Genomic DNA, 18206 nt, shown 5'->3' with positions numbered 1-18206 from the left:
AGCCGTAGCTAGTTTATTGTTTTTTATTCCAGTAGGCCAACCACATATGCGCCTGAAGAGATGCATAGGTCTATTTTGGGGATCTACAATGGCCTCTACGGGACCCAATAGACGGGTTTGCGTCAACGACGGAGAACTGTTGTCTGTGGTGGTTAAAAACCTGCATCAAGTGTTTATCAAATGCATTACGACTGATCTTTTCCCAAGTAGTTGATTGCAATACTCAAACATAACTGAACGATAGAATAGAAATGCTTGGCATCTCTGTGGACGCACCGGATGCCCCATTAGGCTAATCTCAGATCTCAAAACATTTGGCAAAATCTAGGCTATTCATAGTGGCCTAGGGCAATTACGATAATTACAATTAACATTCATATTTTACCAAATGTTAAACATTTTGCTTGAAATTGTTGCATTTATGAAACGCCGGGGAAGTAGGCCAAGGCCTAGCCTTAACAAGGTATTATTTAATATTTTTCAATTATTTCGTTAGCCTACTTAATATATTCACAGATTTCATAGGCTAAATGTGTCTGAAAATGAATGAAAAAAAAAAACATATTTTGCGTTAGGCTATAGCTCACTAATGCAAAAAACTATGCAGGAAAAAACAATGCTAGCAACACTTTACATTCGGCGCCCCATATACATAGCAGGCGAGGTGCACCACATGCGCTGTGGGAATGATGATGACACAGTGATAGTTTCCGAGATGTCTACAGCTGCGAAGGATCTAAATAGGTGTCGCAAGATGAAAGATCCACCCGAATTATCTGTACAAATACAATTGAATCAAGGCGGCATACTTTTACCTCTTGAGGAAGAACGGTCCGTGCGTTTCAATGACATTCCTCTAGAAACTAAGCTATATAACAGAAGATTTGTTGTTTTAGCTGTGTTCAGCCTCTGTTCCCTTGTTAACGCGTTTCAGTGGATCCAGTATAGTATTATAAGTAACATTTTCAGTTTTTACTATAATGTAACCAGTGACAAAATCGATTGGCTATCAATTGTGTATATGTTGGTTTACGTGCCTCTGATTTTCCCTGCTACATGGATCATGGATAGAAAGGGATTGAGGATTGCTGCTCTAACGGGCGCAGGTCTGAACTGTCTCGGGGCGTGGTTGAAATGCTGTAGTATTAGACCAGATTTGTTTGCTGTCACAATGCTAGGGCAGGTAGTGTGTTCCATAGCTCAGGTATTTATTCTAGGATTGCCATCAAGGATTGCGTCATTGTGGTTCGGGCCAAAGGAAGTCTCAACTGCCTGCGCTACTGCTGTGCTGGGAAACCAGGTAGGCTAGTACGCCCAGATGACGATATTGCTTAAGCTATAGGCCTAAGCAATAGTTGCATGAAGTCTAATTTGATATGTAACATTAATCATGTGTTAAACATATGTTATACTTTTTTTTTTTTTTTTTTTGTAGCTTGGTACAGCTATTGGCTTCCTTTTGCCTCCTGTTCTTGTACCCAACGCAGTAGAGGACAAGGACTTGATGGGATACAACATCAGTTTGATGTTTTATGGGACTGCTGTGGTCTCCACAGTTTTGTTTTTAACAGCTGTTGTTGGTAAGTTGGGATTTCATCCTTAATACATGTTGTTCAGCTATGACCTTTGATTTGTGGGTATGCAATTTCACCACCAGGACGTGCGCTTTGGTTCAAAAGGGTCAAAAATGAAACCATCTAAAAATGTATTGTAGTGGTTTTACACATTCAATAAATGTCTGTAGAAGGATAAAGACATTGTTCGGAGGCATCAGCAACATTTGTAGACATAGTAGGCCTATTGACATTGCAATCTTTGAAATAACCTACACTTTACAAACTAAACAGACTTGGCAGTCAGGAAACAATGTGAGCCTTACCTTGGCTTTGCAGTCTTGCAGGCATTGCTTCTACAGTCATTTTCAATGAATCCCCTCTTGTTGCTGATTGGCCTGACAATTTTTTTTGTCCAAGGGAAACTGAAGTATGGTGTTCCAGACTTGTATCTTCCTGAAAGGAGAAAGGTGGGCGTGACCTAGCTAGTATATAGCACCACCTGGTAAAATGTGCTTGTTAACTGCATGATAGCATTACATAAGATAATTTCATGTATGGTTTGCCATAACCTAAACCTTGGAGTGGACATCAGAAACAAAGACAAATCTAGCTGCAAGTAAAACTGACAGGCCTGAGCACCTGCAGTCTGCGACCTATGCCATGTCTGATTCCAACAATGTACTCACACCAGGCTTGTGCACAATTCCGAATTTTAGAATTTGCCTCCATTCAATTCATGAGTTGGAATTTGAATTGAATTGGCCCCACCCCACAGGAAGTTGAATTTGAATTGGAATTGGAATGACAGGAAGTGGAATTCAATTCATGGCAATTCAAAACAAATTCACATGTCACATAACAGGAAGAATGTGTTGAATCTCACATACATTCAGTTCAGGGAAAATTACATTGGAAATGCAATTGATTACTGTTTTCAATTATAAATTGTGTGTTTGTTGAGATCATATCTCACATTTTGTGAAACTTAATTGTTAAACACTGCAAAAAAGGGTGTCTAAAAACAAGATAAAAACACTAAATCTGAGGTAAAAGGTACTCAAAACAAGTGAATTTTTTTGTCCATGCAGCAAGATAATTTCACTTGACAAGATTTTGTGAATTAAGATAAATAAAAAAAAATCTAGCAATAAGCATGTCTACAGAGGTATTTGGAAACTTAACATTAGCTGAAATTGCTGTTTTTAAGATTACTTATAAATATAATTTTTACATCCCCAAAATAAGTAAAATATACTTAATATAAGCATAAAATGCTGGTTGTAAAATGAGGTTACTTAAAAAACAGCCTCAGATTATATTCCTTTTTTTTCGGAAGAATATTTTCTGGACTTTTTGCCTTTATTCAGATAGGACAATGAAGATAGACAGGAAGCGGGTAGGTGAGTGAAAGAGTTGGGGAGGGATTCGGATATGACCGCAGGTGAGATTCGAACCGGGTCCCCGTGGGTAATTGGACGAGCACAAGGTACTAACGCTGTAACCTGTTGCGCCACAGTACCACAGCTTGTGACAAGTATAATTACGTATATTTAAAGTTGTTACATAAGTTGTTATAAGCATAAACTGCTGTTTTAAGATATCTTAAATCTTAAATGTCATCTTAAATTAAGTAAAATTTTCTTGTCACTTAATCTTAAAAAAAGCTTTATTTTGATGAGAATTTGAGGGAGAGATGTAAAAGATCTCATTTTAACAGTATTTACCTCATTTTAAGATTTCATGCCTATTTGAGACAAAAAAAGATGTGCTTGATTTAAGATGGTGTAAAGTTGAACACTTACGTAAAATAAGAAATTCACGCTTCAAACAATATAAATGATCTAACACTTCTAATCTATTATTTTATCTTGATAAGAATCAAATAATTTGCAGCGTACGCTTATATTATGTATATGAATTGATTTGAATTTCATTGAATTTCAATTCTACTTCCCTTAATTCAAATTCGAATTGTAATTCTGCATCCTGTTTTTGACCTCAATTCAAATTCAATTCAAACTCAAGAATTTAATTGGAATTTAGGAGTCATTCTCAATTCAATTCTGAATTTTGCACAAGCCTGACTCACACATAGTGCATTTGTCAAAAGCATGCATCTTATGTGTGTGCTATTTGTTTTTGTAACACTTGTAACACATTGGAAACACTTGCACATTCTTGTTGGATGTGATATTGTACACCATTGATTTTCACTAGGTGGCGCTATACAACAGCGCCCCCACTCCCCTACGTTCTTCTTAGGGAGGTCCATATACAACCAACTTTTGTGTGTGGGGGTGAAACAAGACCCCGAAGCCATTTGTTTTGAGAATAACGGCTGGCTGATTAAGTTATTGGCTGGCTAGCCGGCTCAGCCAAAACCTAAATGGCTGCTGCAGCCACCAAAATTTATATTCTAAATTCATAGCTGCAAATGGCTGAAGCTGTAACTTCATGTCTACAGATGTCTGTGTTATACTGATTTACTAGATCTTAATATTTCCAATTACAAAATGCAATACAATGTAGAAAATATAGCCGCAAGCGGCGATGGCGGGCCCGAGCACCTGCGGTGCGGACCCGTGAAATTTCGGAATCTAACAAAGCAACATGTGTGGGTTGGTGTGCATGTGCATGAGCAACACACAGGTCCACTAAATTTGGTTAATTTTCGTGAATGTATGTGTCAACCACAACAGACAACACACTAGGTGGCGCTGTAGAGTCCTTAAGCCACACCCTAGGCCAGAGCTCTATCTTTCAGTAGCGGCAGCAATAACACACAAAACCACCAAATTTGGTTCATTTTCATGAATGTATGCGTCAACAACAACACACACTCTGCTAGGTGGCGCTATAGAGTCCCTAAGCCACACCCTAGGCCAGAGCTCTGTCTCTGACTAGCAATAGCAATAACACACAAGCCCACCAAATTTGGTTCATTTTCGTGAATGTTTGTGTCCACCATGACGGACAACTCGCTGCTAGGTGGCGCTATAGAGTCCCGAAGCCACACCTTAGGTCAAAGCCCTGTCTCTGACTAGCAGTAAAATTACTGTAATATTGTAATACAAAAAATGAGGAAACAATCCAAAATAGTCTTTACTTATTTATTAAGCAATGTGTTTTACACAAATTACAAAAGACTCTTGGTTTTTCTGAACCAGATTGTTTGTTCTGAACTAGATTGTCAGATCAACAAAATACTCAACTATCCTACTAGAAAAAAAAAAAAACATCAAACTGTCTAATCGACACCTTTTAATGATACTCGTGAACGTACTGTATGTTGGTTCGTAAGTGTATAATGTAAACACTTTTGCATTTCTGCAAAACATTTAGAAGTGTATTATGTAAACACTTTTGCATTTCTGCAAAACATTTAGAAGAACTGGAGTATATTGAGAACCACGGAAAGGCCATAATTCTGCACATCAGGGTGCAGAAGGAGAGTCTTAGTTTTTCTGAAACAAATTGCTATTCTGAACTAGATTTAGTCAGATCAACAAAATACTTTACTACTACTAAACATTTTTTTTTTTTAAATAAACTGCTGTCTAATCGACACATTTTAATACTTTCGTGAACATACTATGTTAAGTGTATAAGTGTATAATGTATAATGTGAACACTTTTGCATTTCTGCAAAACATTTACAAGAGCTGGATCATATTGAGAACCACTGGAAGTCCATAATTTTGCGCATCAGGGTGCAGACATGGGGATTCATCCCTCTCCCTTTCTTGGTAATCTTTGAGCCTTCAGGGTTTATGCCCACAATTCCTCTGTGAAAACAAATGCCCAAAAACATACTCTTACTGACAAATGCAATAGATCCATTCAGTTACATAAGCAAATTCACATGACAGTTCATAAGGCCTCTGGAATAAACACCACCATAACTGAAGACCACTTGAGAACAAAAATGGGACTTTTTACAATGCTTTCTTACAAATTATCTTGAGTTTGTTTCTAAATAAAAATCTGTCTGACAAGACACTACACATACACTATATTGGCAAAAGTATTCGCTCATCTCCCTTGACACATGTATACTTTGGTCACATCCCATCCTTAATCCATAGGGTTTATGATGACGTCAGTCCACCCTTTTCAGCTATAACAGCTTCAACTCTTCTAGGAAGACTTTCCATAAGGTTTAGGAGTGTGTTTATGAGAATATTTGACCATTCTTTCAGAAGCGCATTTGTGAGGTCACATACTGATGTTGGATGAGGCGACTGGTTCTCAGGATCCACTCTAATTCATCCCAAAGGTGTTCTATTGGGTTGAGGTCAGGACTCTGTGCAGGCCAGTCAAGCTCATCCACACCTAACTCTGCCATCACACCTAACATGACAAGGTCCATAAAGGCAAGGATGACAGAGTTCTGGCCTACACAGCTGGACCTGGAGGCCGGTTGGGAAGAAATGTGCCAGTGGCTACGACAACAAGCCAGATCAACGGTCGACTGGTCCAGAGTTACTGCCATTCTACAACAAGAAGGGGCGTCTGTGAACGCCTATGGGAACCGTTTTGTTGATGCTTACCTGCAATATGGTGGAATGAATCACGACTCCGACACCATTTCAGCAGCCACTGAGAGGCCCCTGAAGAGTCAATATCTCCAGGGCTTGCTGCCTGAGATTCAGAGGGGAGTCAGGCTCATTTTCCACAACTGGGAGAATTCCATCGTCGATTTCCATCAAGTTGTCACCTGTGCTATCAGAGTAGCCCGCGACACAGGGGTGAAGATAAGAAACCTGAATGCCTACAAGAGAGATGGCAGAGAGACAGGAGGGAAGAAAGCAAGGTGCTACAACTGTGGGAAAGCAGGACACTAGAAGAAGGATTGCTGGGGAAAACCAAAGCATCAATACAGAGGCCGCCAAGACGAGTCAAGCGATTGGAGGAGAGATGATGGCTCGGATGAGGATGACAACGACAATGACAACGACGATGACAACGACAACGATAATGGACATGGAAATGGAAACATGGACGGATCTAACGGTAACAGGACATTTTTTGAAAATGACGATGAGAAAAGCATGAGAAGAGTGACAAAGAAGGTCAAGCAAACACCAAAGGAGGTCAAGGGAAACTCTGAGGAAGGAAAACAGGAATGTTTGGTCAACATCGTGGACATGCAGAACAGTGCAAGCCGAGAAGGAAAGTGGACTTGGATTGAAAATGCGGCGAAGCTCCATGATGACAATCTGTGGAGGTTTGGATCACGAACAGTGGCTCCAGAAAGTCTTCTGCCATATCTGGCAGCGCAAATTCATTCACTTGGACACGTGGGAGTGGAGAAGATGAAGAACAGATTCAGGTCTGGTGGTCTCCAAAGTTTACAGCAGTGGCCAAAGACATCGTTGGACGGTGTGTCACCTGTCGTCAGAACAACCATGACAGGAAGGTTAAGCTGCCAAGGCTGAAGACACCGGCTCCACCAGGACCTTTCAGAGTTCTTCAGAGAGATTACATCACGCTTCCCAAGTGCAAAGGCTACCGAGATGTTCTGATTGTCCTGTGCAAGTTCTCCAGATGGATTGAGGCATTCCCAGCACGGTCCAGAACTGCACTACACACTGCCAAAGTTCTTGTGAAAGACATTGCAACTTAGACACTGCAAATTAGTTGATCATCCTATAACATGACACGCCCGGGCAGGGTACGAATTCTATCTGATTTCCGCCGATCTTCTTTTTAAGGTGAGGCGAGACTAGGGAGGAAGATTCCCCGAAAGACTTTACTTTGTTGGTGTTTTTTATTTTCACGGGAGGGAAGATCAAAACCTGGAAAGATAGGCATCTTAGCATAGGATCTTCTGTAAAACCGAGCCTGCCCAGAGCGTTGTGACAGTTGACTCTTCTTGACACAAACTCATGTTTAGAGAAGCAATAGGCTTGGACAAGTCTATAACCTTTTTATTATTATCATTATGAGTGATTATTGCTGATTTTTAAAAATTATTGTTTATTCATATGATTAATTATGAGTTGAACGATAGATATTACAACTGATCAGAGATAATTGATGGCGTTAGTCTTAAATTGGAGGCTATTTAGTTAAAATCATATGGTTATCTCACTACACTATGACTATTTCCCGCCTGATACTGCTCTCATTTCCTTCCCACATGTGCCCATGAGATTACTGGAAGCCACAGTCATCACCCAGGACAGAGACTTTGCCTTTGAACTGAACTGTTGCCTGCCGATTTTCCTGGACTTCTCCCCAAAGCACTCACTGATACTCATACATCACTCCACTCAGCACATACATAATTCCACCTCATACACCAATCCACTCACTCATACACAACTCCATCTTCATCTCATCCACTCCATCATCACAAACTTGAACACAATCACTGCCTACACTCATACACAACTCTTCAATTCCTTCTTATTTTCTTTCTTTTGTTTTTTAAAATATGAGATAATTATCAGTAACAGAATCAGCTTTTTATGTTTTCCTTTCAAGGTGCCTGCATTCTTTTTCTTTTCATCAGAATGCTTGAGAAGTAATGCTGTGTTTGTTTGTTTATCTGTTTTTTTGTTTTTATTGGAACACATCAGACTCCTTTTATTATTGTGTGATCTGTACAAAAATCTGTGTTTTTTGATTGATCAAGAGGGGGGACTGTTGAATTCTGGGGTATTCTGACTGTATTCTGATGTGTTCATCATAGAATGGGATTCTCTAAGCTCTGATATTAGCTGCACAAGTTAGGCATGTTTACGTCAGAGAAGGCCTTGTAGCTCAGAACATTCAGATAACATGGGCCGAGGGCTGGAGCCATTGTATCTGGGTCAGAGCTGGGTTTTTCCATTCTATTTCCACGTGTACATGTATGATTCATGTTAGGATGTTAGTATAATAGCTTTCACTTATTGTATTTCTCACTGAGACGGATCGAGAAGCCAACCGCATAGCATCACGCGCAAGATACTATGTGCCACGCTTGATAGCAATCACACTACGAGGACTCTGTCAGTTTTACTGAGCGAGACTTAGACTGTGTCTGTTATTCACTTATTGTACCAACTACAATAAATCATCATTCAATCGCCGATCCTGATCCAGCCGTCAAGCTTTATTGACCAACTTCAATTCAGACATTAGAACATTGAAACTGAAACACAATGCAAACCACTAAAGAATCCTACAGCACGTTGCGAAACAAATACGCCTGAAGTGGGTGCAAAAGCGTCAGTTCATCTGCCCCTGATACTCTTGAGACCATTGCTCACAAAAGTTGCTTATTGCCCTTTCGATTTACAATCTTTGACCAATTGCCATGAAACTTGACATAAGTGCTTGCTACCTTCTACATTCCATGGCAACACCATTCTGTTAGACTGTTAGATGAACTGTTGTTCACTAAGCCTCAAAGGGGGCTGCTAGGGGTATGTCTAATATGTCATTTGGACAACATGGAGTGGAATGACTAACACAATTCTTGCTGTATATTTACAGTGATAAAGGACAGACCTTCCTTACCTCCAAGTCGTGCGCAAGCTGTTCTGCTGAAAAGCTTGCCAACCAACCACACCTACAAGATGTCTATTATCAATCTTTTCAAAAACAAGTCTTTCATTCTACTGATTATCAGCTATGGTAAGTTTTTTTTTCCATTAAGGTAACACTTTATATTAAGACACACATATTCACCATTAATTAGCTGCTTACTAACATGTATAGGCCTATTAGTAGCATATTAGCCATTTGTTAGTCATTATAAGTCACTAATTAATACCTTATTCTGCAATACCTTATTCTACCCTTAATTAAGAATTTCCCCTATGTAAGCTCCCAATTACCCCTTATTCATAGTTATTAAATAAATTGTTGCATATGAATTATGACCTAAATGACTCAATATGGGGCTTGTAATGTGGTAGTACCACAAGAACAGTTATTCACCCCTAATAATACTTAAATAATACTAATATTTAAATGGAATTAGACACTAAACCACCAGTGCTAATAGTGTACAAATAACTAATAATTAAGTCTTTGTAATGCCAACTATGTTCCCTCTTCTAAAGTTGGGTCATTGTTCACATTTAATTCACAATTAATTACATTGCATGCAAATGCAATGCACTGTTATCACTGTTCTTGTCAGGTATTGTAAGAAGTTAGGACCCAGATGCAGAAATAAGTTCAAGGGTTTTTAACTCAGAGAAAATCACAAAATAGTCCAACAGAGAGCGTCCCGTCAAACGGTGAAAAACTGAACAAAATTGCAGGCCCTGGGCCACAAAAACGGAGCAAGAAAAAGATGACAAACCAGAGCGCAGTCCAAGGAAAAATCCAGAAGGCAGAGTAAATCCAAACAGGCAGAGTCAGAGTAAATCCAAACAGGCAGAGTCAGAGTAAATCCAAACAGGCAGAGTCAGTAAATCCAGACAGGCAGAGTCGCACACGAACTTAAAAGAACAATCTGACAACCTGGGGTTGACAGAGCACAGAATAAGTAGGCCTAATCATTAGGACTTAACACAAAACAGACAGGCTTAATGATGAGCAAACAATGCGCAGGTGATTACAAAATGGCCGACAGTGGCAACAGGGAGTGAAGCATGACAGGTGGGGGCGGAGTCACCACCCCAAAACAAACAGAAGCACATGGACACAAACACAAAATGTCCAACAGGTGTCCATGAAGATGCAGGGATACTGACAGTTCTTCTTAATATAGTTATTCTTCTTCCGACCAAAATCAACGATCAAAGGCTCTAGAACCACTGAACCGTTTGACGTCACTCAAGCACTCCTACAAAGGTCTTGAAACGGAGATTTGTTCTATATTTTTCACATTTGTGAACTTTATACTTTTTGAGATATTTACGATAAAAGAGTTCAAAAATCCCATAGAGTTAACGTTGAGACGCTTTGGCGGCAGAGATGGATTGTTACGTAGTGCTCATTAAACTACAACAGCTGTGAACACATTCTACCATGCCACAGCTGGTAAACTTGGATGTTATCGTCTTGTCTCCTGTCTACACCTTACTTGATTTGCTTGTCGTCACCGTAACCGGTTAGCTCTAGGTAACGTTATCAATAGCTAAAGACAGTCAAACTTAACGTTAACGTAGCCTAAGCAGTGCTTATAAGTGCTTAGTAAGCACTGTATTTAGTCGACAACAACGTTTGCTTTGCTCCTGGCTAACGTTTAGCGTCGGGCCGGTTGCAGCCAACAGGGTACCCGTCTTAACTCAGCATTCTAAGTGAAGTCCAACCTGACATGCCAGTTGTACCATTTAGCTAGGCACGTTGACTAAGACAGCCAGGCAATCATTTAACACTCTGTGGGATTTCGTCATTTATAAATGACACTAAGGAAAACTGCTTGACAGAATAATATAAATCCTTAACCAATCAAATAATCCCAAAAATACTTTGCATGACTTCTCCTTCAACCAATAAAATGAAAGATTATTCAATATTATTGCATAATTTGTTGCTACAAGGAAGTAAAGGAGACAATACCACACGTTGAGTCACACCCACGAGTGGCATGATGGCAAGTCTACTTTTAAACTATAAAACATTTAAAAATCACCCTACAAAAAATACAACTAGTAAGGCTAAACTGTTTTTTTAACTATTTTAATCATTTCACATGAATATATCTAAAAATCTTTCTTTAAAACCTTTAACACGTTCATGTCATGTATAACTGACAAAGTCCTATTAAGGGATAGAAATTTCCATAATGACTCAGTCTAGTTTTCTATTGTTGTGATGCAGCATCAGACTATTTACATGTTTATTTGGGTGTTTCCAAGATTTATGTCAAATTGAAAAGAACAGCTATGCCAATTCCTGTGGGCAGTAAGGACAATGAAATAAGCAATGAGGACAATGTAGTTGTAAGAGTGGAACACAGCATCAGGTATGACCAAAAGTGAGAACGATGGTAGTGAGGATGGGTAGGATGAGAGTGAAAAGTAAGGTAGTGAGGAGAATTTTCAAGCAGGGATAGGCTTTTGGTTGTCGCTGATCAGGGATCAGGGATCAGGGATCCATGGCCATTACCTAGTCCCTATCTGGAAGATGGTCTATCCACCGTATAAAGGGAAGGTTGCATTTGCTAGCCTATTACTTAGGCAGGTGTTCTCCTGCGTGTCTCTTATACACATTGTACTGTAGACAAACCTTTACTCTGTGCTAGGGATGTAACGATTACCGGTGTGACGGTAAACCATGATAAAAAGGTTGACGATAACAATTATCACGTTCATTTCGAATATCATTATTATCGCGGTTGATACCAAAGATTCTAGAGCGGAGAAACAAGACAAGCCATTTTCTCTGTGTGTGGAGGGTTGAGCAGAGACTAGGATTGCCACTGCTGTGAATGATCGGTATCCTGATGAAGGCAGTAAGGGTTTGCCTATATTTTTTAATGTAATAAACACTGTCACATTTTTCTTTAAACTATTTCAGCTTGTGTACACCTATCTGTGCTTTCTTAACATATTGTAGGCCCTACACACATTTTCTAAAATACCGCGATAACACCGAAAACCGTGATAATGTTGGTCACAATAACCGTGGGGTTAGATTTTCATACCGTTACATCCCTACTCTGTGCAGAATGATGTAAATGTGTTCCTCTGAACTGTATAGAGAATGGAATGGAGCCTTTCATTGGCATCAAAAAGGGGAGAGGGAGTCACTCCCATATAGATCAGGAAGGATAGCACTGCCCACTGGCCTTAGTGCACTGAAAACCAAGGCTGACGCAAAATGACAACTGCCCTGACCAAATATGAGTGAAGTGCAGTAAGTGTGATGTTCACCTGGCTGGGCTTCACCACAAAATAAATGTCTGGTTGAGTTTCACCAGCGATATGAAAAGCAACAAGGGACCCATCTAACACACAGTGAAGAGACGTTTTATGACTTGAATCAACATGGTATATACTCAAAATTCATCGTGCACAGACAATTTTTTTTGTATTTTTGTTTAGTCAGAAAGATCCTGAAATTATATTAATCAAGTGATTTCCAATTAAATATGTCCATGAATAATTAATCCATTTATCGTTAATAAATGGGTTTTTACATTGACAAATCGTGAAAAATTATATACCTAAACGGGACATAGTCATTCATAAATGACGGTACCCCAAAATAAAGGTCAAAGGTCAATTTCTGAAAGTGAGCCCGGGGAATTTATTTTAGGCCTAAATAGACTTAAAGGTAAACTATGCAGGATTGGCGATTTCATCGCCGGTTTCGCTTTCACTTTTCATTTTCGCTCGTTTTATGCTTGCATATTTCTCTGCAGAGCTTCCTCTACAGCTTTAGCGTGTATATTTGACAAAACTACTCAATCCGTCAGTCTGCCGTACCTTTTCATGAGACTTTACATGACACTTCCTGGAGTAGAGCATGGGTGCGTGCCCGGTGTCTCCTGAAGTTGCAAGTGTGGTTTTACCGCTACAGACCACTAGAGCGGCCAAAAAAGACACAGTTCGACCGGTAATGACTCATTTAATCATTTATAACAGTATGGAACGAATTGATTAACTGAAAAACGTTGCATAGTATACCTTTAAAATCAAAGGTGTTCAAATCAAATCAATTCAAAAATCAAATTTTTTTCATTGATATTCTTAATAAGTCCCATAGAGGGTGAAAGCTTTCGATATCATTCACAAATGAAAAACCTTTGTTAACAGCTTATTGTACATTTCTAGGATAGTAATACACTTGCAAACTCTTTGAAGAACCTAAATAGCCTATAACATCCTATATTGTGTAGCCATAAAATTTTCTACTGTAAGCTAACGTTACATTTTGCTAGATATCATACCTGTTGCTGCATCATCGTTGAAGTTGTTTAAGATTGTATTCCGTATTCCAATGGGGTCTATGCCTATGTAGGCTATCCTACTTTTTACCTGCATTAAAGTGTATAGGCTACCTACAGTATGTAAGCTATCCTACCACTGTAGGCTAGTTGAACTTCATAGGCTACTAAACAAAGTGTCAGCGCTTGCAACTCGTTTAGAGTTGGCAACTTCATTTCAGTCTTTTATTCTAATAAATGAAGAGTTTGCCTAGGCTATTTTCCAAAATAGGCTACTATCCACAATTGTAATGCATTTTCATAAATCACTTTTTAAATGTGGGGTTCCAAGTAATTTCAGTGGAACTGTAATTGGGTTATTGTTATGTATAGGCTATCTATTCTTTACTGTGTCATACAGTATGTTGTCTTTTTAACTAATACTATGTTTTACACAGCAACCTTTTTGCATTTACATGCAATGGTAATTTCATCCATGGAATTACATTTCTAGTTTGTCACTTATTAACCCCCATATGTTCCCTACTAAAGTTGCCTCCTATTCACTTATTAACTGTATTACAGCACACAGTAGGCTGCACAACAAGCAGATAGCCAAGTTGGCACAAATACAAAAATATCTCTTTCATAATGAATACGAGATAGCGAGAAAGGCAAACCTGGACACATTTGTATGCTAGCTTTCTTGGCTCCTGAGTTATCAAAAGTCTCAACCTCAAAAATTTTTTTTTTTAAAGTATGAAGGGTCACATGGTAAAAAAGACATCCGGTGTGAATCAATCTATAGCTCTGCTGTTTGAGGTCACAGACTCAGAATGAGAAATTTTGATTCAACAAAGATCTGTAGTTAACAGGCATCAGGCATTTTCAGTTTAATTTACCTATGCCCCATTCAGTTAGTGTTAGTTTGAGGTTTGCTATTTGGTCTACAGTATGTTGTACAGTATCAAATGTATGCAATTTTCTGTTCTTTCCCCTACGGAGAGCACATTACTCTTCCCTACTGACCTCAAACAGCAGAGCTAAGGATTGGATCGCACCAGAGTTCTCCTTTAGTATGACACAGTAGTATACATATGGGGGTTAACAGTGTCAAATTAATTGTGAATTAATTGTTATCAAAGATCCAACTTTAGAATAGGGAACATATTTGGCATTACAAAGACTTAATTATTAGTTATTTGTACACTCTTAGCACTTGTGGTTTGTGTCTAGTACAATTTGAATAGACCATCTTTGATTAGTATTATTATGGGTGAATAACTGTTCTTGTTGTACTACCACTTTACAAGCCCCAAACTGAGCAATGTATATTTAAGTCATAATTCATATGCAACAGCTTACTTAATAACTATGAATAAGGGGTAATTAGGAGTTTACATAGGGGGAATTTTTAATTAAGAGTCTAGTAAGGGTAGAATAAGGTCTTGCAGAATAAGGTATTAATTAGTGACTTATAATGACTAACAAATGGTTAGTATGCTACTAATACATATGTGAGTAAGCAGCTAACTAATGGTGAATATGTGTGTCTTAATATAAAGTGTTACCAACAAGCATTTCTTAGCAAGTCCTAGCCTTAAATATACACAGTCATGGTCAAAGTATAATGTTTTTGAGTAACTGTTGAAGAACTTGTAGAGTAGAGTATTCGTTTTGGTTGAACAAATTCTCTTTGACTTACTGCAGGCTCTATATGTTGTCTGCAGTGGCGGTTGCTGCTCATTGGAAAAGGGGAAGCTCTGATAAAAATGGTCAACCATTAAAATAATATTATTGCTGCTATATTGTTATTTGAGGGGAAAATATATCCTAAAACAGAATAGACCTAACAGTATAGATACGTTATAGGGTTCTGAGACAAGGCAGCTGGCTTGGTTAGATTAGAACTAAACTTACATCTTACCAGTTCACTTTGGGGGGTTAAATATGCTATTTGGTAGCCTACTAGAGTTATTACAGTTATAGTACGTGACTATTCCTACGTTCATCTGCCTTGCTGTTTTATTTAGAATCTCCCATGGTGGGGAAGGCTATCAAATAGCTTATAAACTTCAAGTAAACATTAGCATACTTTAGCCAAGCAACACAGTTATTATAGCGAGCTATGTGGCTAGCCTACAACTACAACTGAAACAAAAGCAAATCACGAACTCTGTAACTCCACATTACGGTTTTATTGATAGCATAGGCTATGTCGGCAATAGAATTAAAATTTGAGCCTTGCCTCTCGACTTCACCTGCCAACCCTGTAATGTTCCGTAACTTTCATGCATCCCTGAACTTGAAATCAGAGGCGCCATCTCTGTTGAAACTTCCTGTGCAATCGCGAAATATGCTGTCAATAAAAAAAAATTACGGTTCCTCCAATCATCATACAGAAGCTCGGCATTCGAGCCATCCCACTGTCCCATTCACCCCCAGAGAGGCCGGGCTTCCCTGGAAATTACGATTTTGCGGCGTTTATCCAATAAACATTTAGCTTTTTCTGCACTGAGACCAGCCCACTCCGTAGTGCCATTGAAGTCCAGTGAAGCCGAACCTCTATGGGGATTTTAATGGATCGTGTCGTCACAGTAATGTATTAGGCGTGCGAAATCACGATAGATGACCGGCAAAACCTTATTGCAAAACGAAACTATAGCTTTATAACGATATAGCCATGAAGTTGAACACGTTTTTAGCATGTTCTAGTTGGAATATTAGGCTTGCTAATGTAGCCCATAATAGGCATTATTTGATGCAATTTTCCGTGATAATTTAGAGGAGGCTGAGCCTCCCCTGCACTCAATGAGCAATCGCCTCTGGTTGTCTGGTTAATACATCTTGCATGCACTATTTAAATACAATCAGTGAGATGACCTAATTAATCTACTCTTCTTTAGGGATTATGACAGGATCATTTTACTCGGTTTCCACACTGCTCAATCAGATCATCATATTCTATTACAAGGTAGGCCTATACAGGAACACTGTATTCAAATATACCACGTACTGCGCTGAGATTTTCAAACACTTGATCCATTCACCAATGCATCTTTATTACATACCTCCATTCGAGCAAATGTCTAACAGTTGGTACTAGCCAATCTACGTTTAACTACTCAAACCCCCTAAAAAAAAAACTATGAATGATGTAGTGAACTACAAGCAAAACTAGAAACTAGAGTGGGTTTGATCAGTTAACCAAAATAATGTGTTATTGGTTATTATTATGTTGTTGCTAGGGTAATTGAGACAGTTGCTATGGTGTTAGTAAGTAAACAAAGTAAGTAAACATTATTTTTAAAGCACATTTACAACAGTTCACACTAACCAAAGTACTGTACATAGTGTAATAAAAAGGTAAAGTGAAAGGGTTTTGAGCCTTGATTTAAAAGCAGAAATGGAGGGGTCATCACGTCTGTGTGGCGGCAGTTGGTTACACAAATGCGGAGCCGCAATAGCAAAGGCCTGGTCACCTTTTTGTTTCAATCAGGAGTGGAGGATGTAGAAGACTGTTAAAGGTAGGAGTGATCGGAGCGGTGTGAGGTGGTTGGGATTCAGCACTCAGTAAAGGATGTAGGAAGATGGGCGTTTATTCTTTCCCAATTATGGCCTCAAAGGGCAAAAATAATAAATACATTTTAACAAAAGTAAAAATATCAAAATAAACACTTTTGCTAACAACATAAACTGACTTGGTTAGTCAAAACAATGTGTATTCTATAAAATGCAAGAATACAGAGAAATACTAATTGCACTAGTCCAATATCAAGAGCATTGAAGACTTACGTCTATTCATCAGCAACCCCCTTCTGTACTGAGAGCACCAGTTTAAATAGATCTGATTGCACCCCTCCAATTGGACCAAGCCAATATACAAAATCTCAGCAGGGGTGTTTACCGGCCAAAACATACAAATAAGCTTAAAACAGCTCAAAATAATGTTCTAAGGAACAAGAAAATGAACGAAATACATAAACAATCACTTGCTGCGGTTTGGCATAGACAAACAATATAAAACAGCAAAACTAAGCATAATTACAATATAATTACAAAGGATTTGACTTCCACGTGACCCAGGAAGTCCCAGAATGTTTTTAATCAGACAAGACGCGGCATTCACTCCTTTACAAGACGCGACAATGGACACCGGTAGGACAAACCTGAACGACTTGATAATGACCTGCTAATTATTTGAAGTTAAATAAACGGAACATTTATATGACAAGACGTGTGATTATTTTAGCAGACATAATGTGATTGAATGGTGTCTTAAACTGTTGGGAGTTGTGATGTTAGGTATAGTTTTGTGTACGCCTCGCTGTAGTGTTTGAACATCATAGGCCTAAATATAACAGCTACGGGAGAAACGGAGTAAGGGTCTGATGAATGACATGTATGACTGATGATTATAAACGGTACAAGGAACTACGGGAAACATAGACACATTCAACAAACATACTTGCAACCCGACATAGACAAGGAACTTAATGGTGGCAGTGTTTCACTGCCGTGACAGTGGCTACTCGCCCCGTCACAAAGACCCTGATTACAAGATCTGGCCATTGAGGGCTTTGAACACCATCACATTAAGTGGATCCTTTGATGCACTGGCAGCCAGTGAAGGCCAGTTAACAATCTTGCTGCTGCATTCTAGTCCATTTGGAGGCGTTGTATGAGAGACTGGGGGGAGACCAAGGTAGAGAGAGTGTAGAACCTGATAATGTAATCAATCCCCAATAACGTAATAGCCCCGATAATGTAATAAAACAATTGCACTTGAGTCCATCAAAAATGTAATACAACCTGATAATGTAATAACTTCC

General features: G+C 38.9%; 1 protein-coding gene across 1 annotated transcript in view; it reads left to right on the top strand.

The window, feature by feature from the left end:
- Window positions 1-706: 706 nt before the first annotated feature.
- The window catches only part of flvcr1 (FLVCR choline and heme transporter 1), a 213418-nt gene continuing 195918 nt past the window's right edge, over window positions 707-18206 (top strand). The window contains exons 1-4 of the mRNA XM_062551016.1: window positions 707-1300; window positions 1436-1580; window positions 9042-9182; window positions 16281-16348. Coding sequence (XP_062407000.1) covers window positions 716-1300; window positions 1436-1580; window positions 9042-9182; window positions 16281-16348 — 939 coding nt within the window. The 5' untranslated portion in view covers window positions 707-715. The remainder of the gene's footprint in view (window positions 1301-1435; window positions 1581-9041; window positions 9183-16280; window positions 16349-18206) is intronic.

Source organism: Sardina pilchardus, chromosome 12 (genome assembly GCF_963854185.1).
Source record: "Sardina pilchardus chromosome 12, fSarPil1.1, whole genome shotgun sequence".
In the NCBI taxonomy this organism is placed as follows: Eukaryota; Metazoa; Chordata; class Actinopteri; order Clupeiformes; family Clupeidae; genus Sardina; species Sardina pilchardus.
The sequence above is the reverse complement of the archived record's forward strand: the minus strand, read 5'-3'. Positions and strand labels throughout refer to the sequence as shown.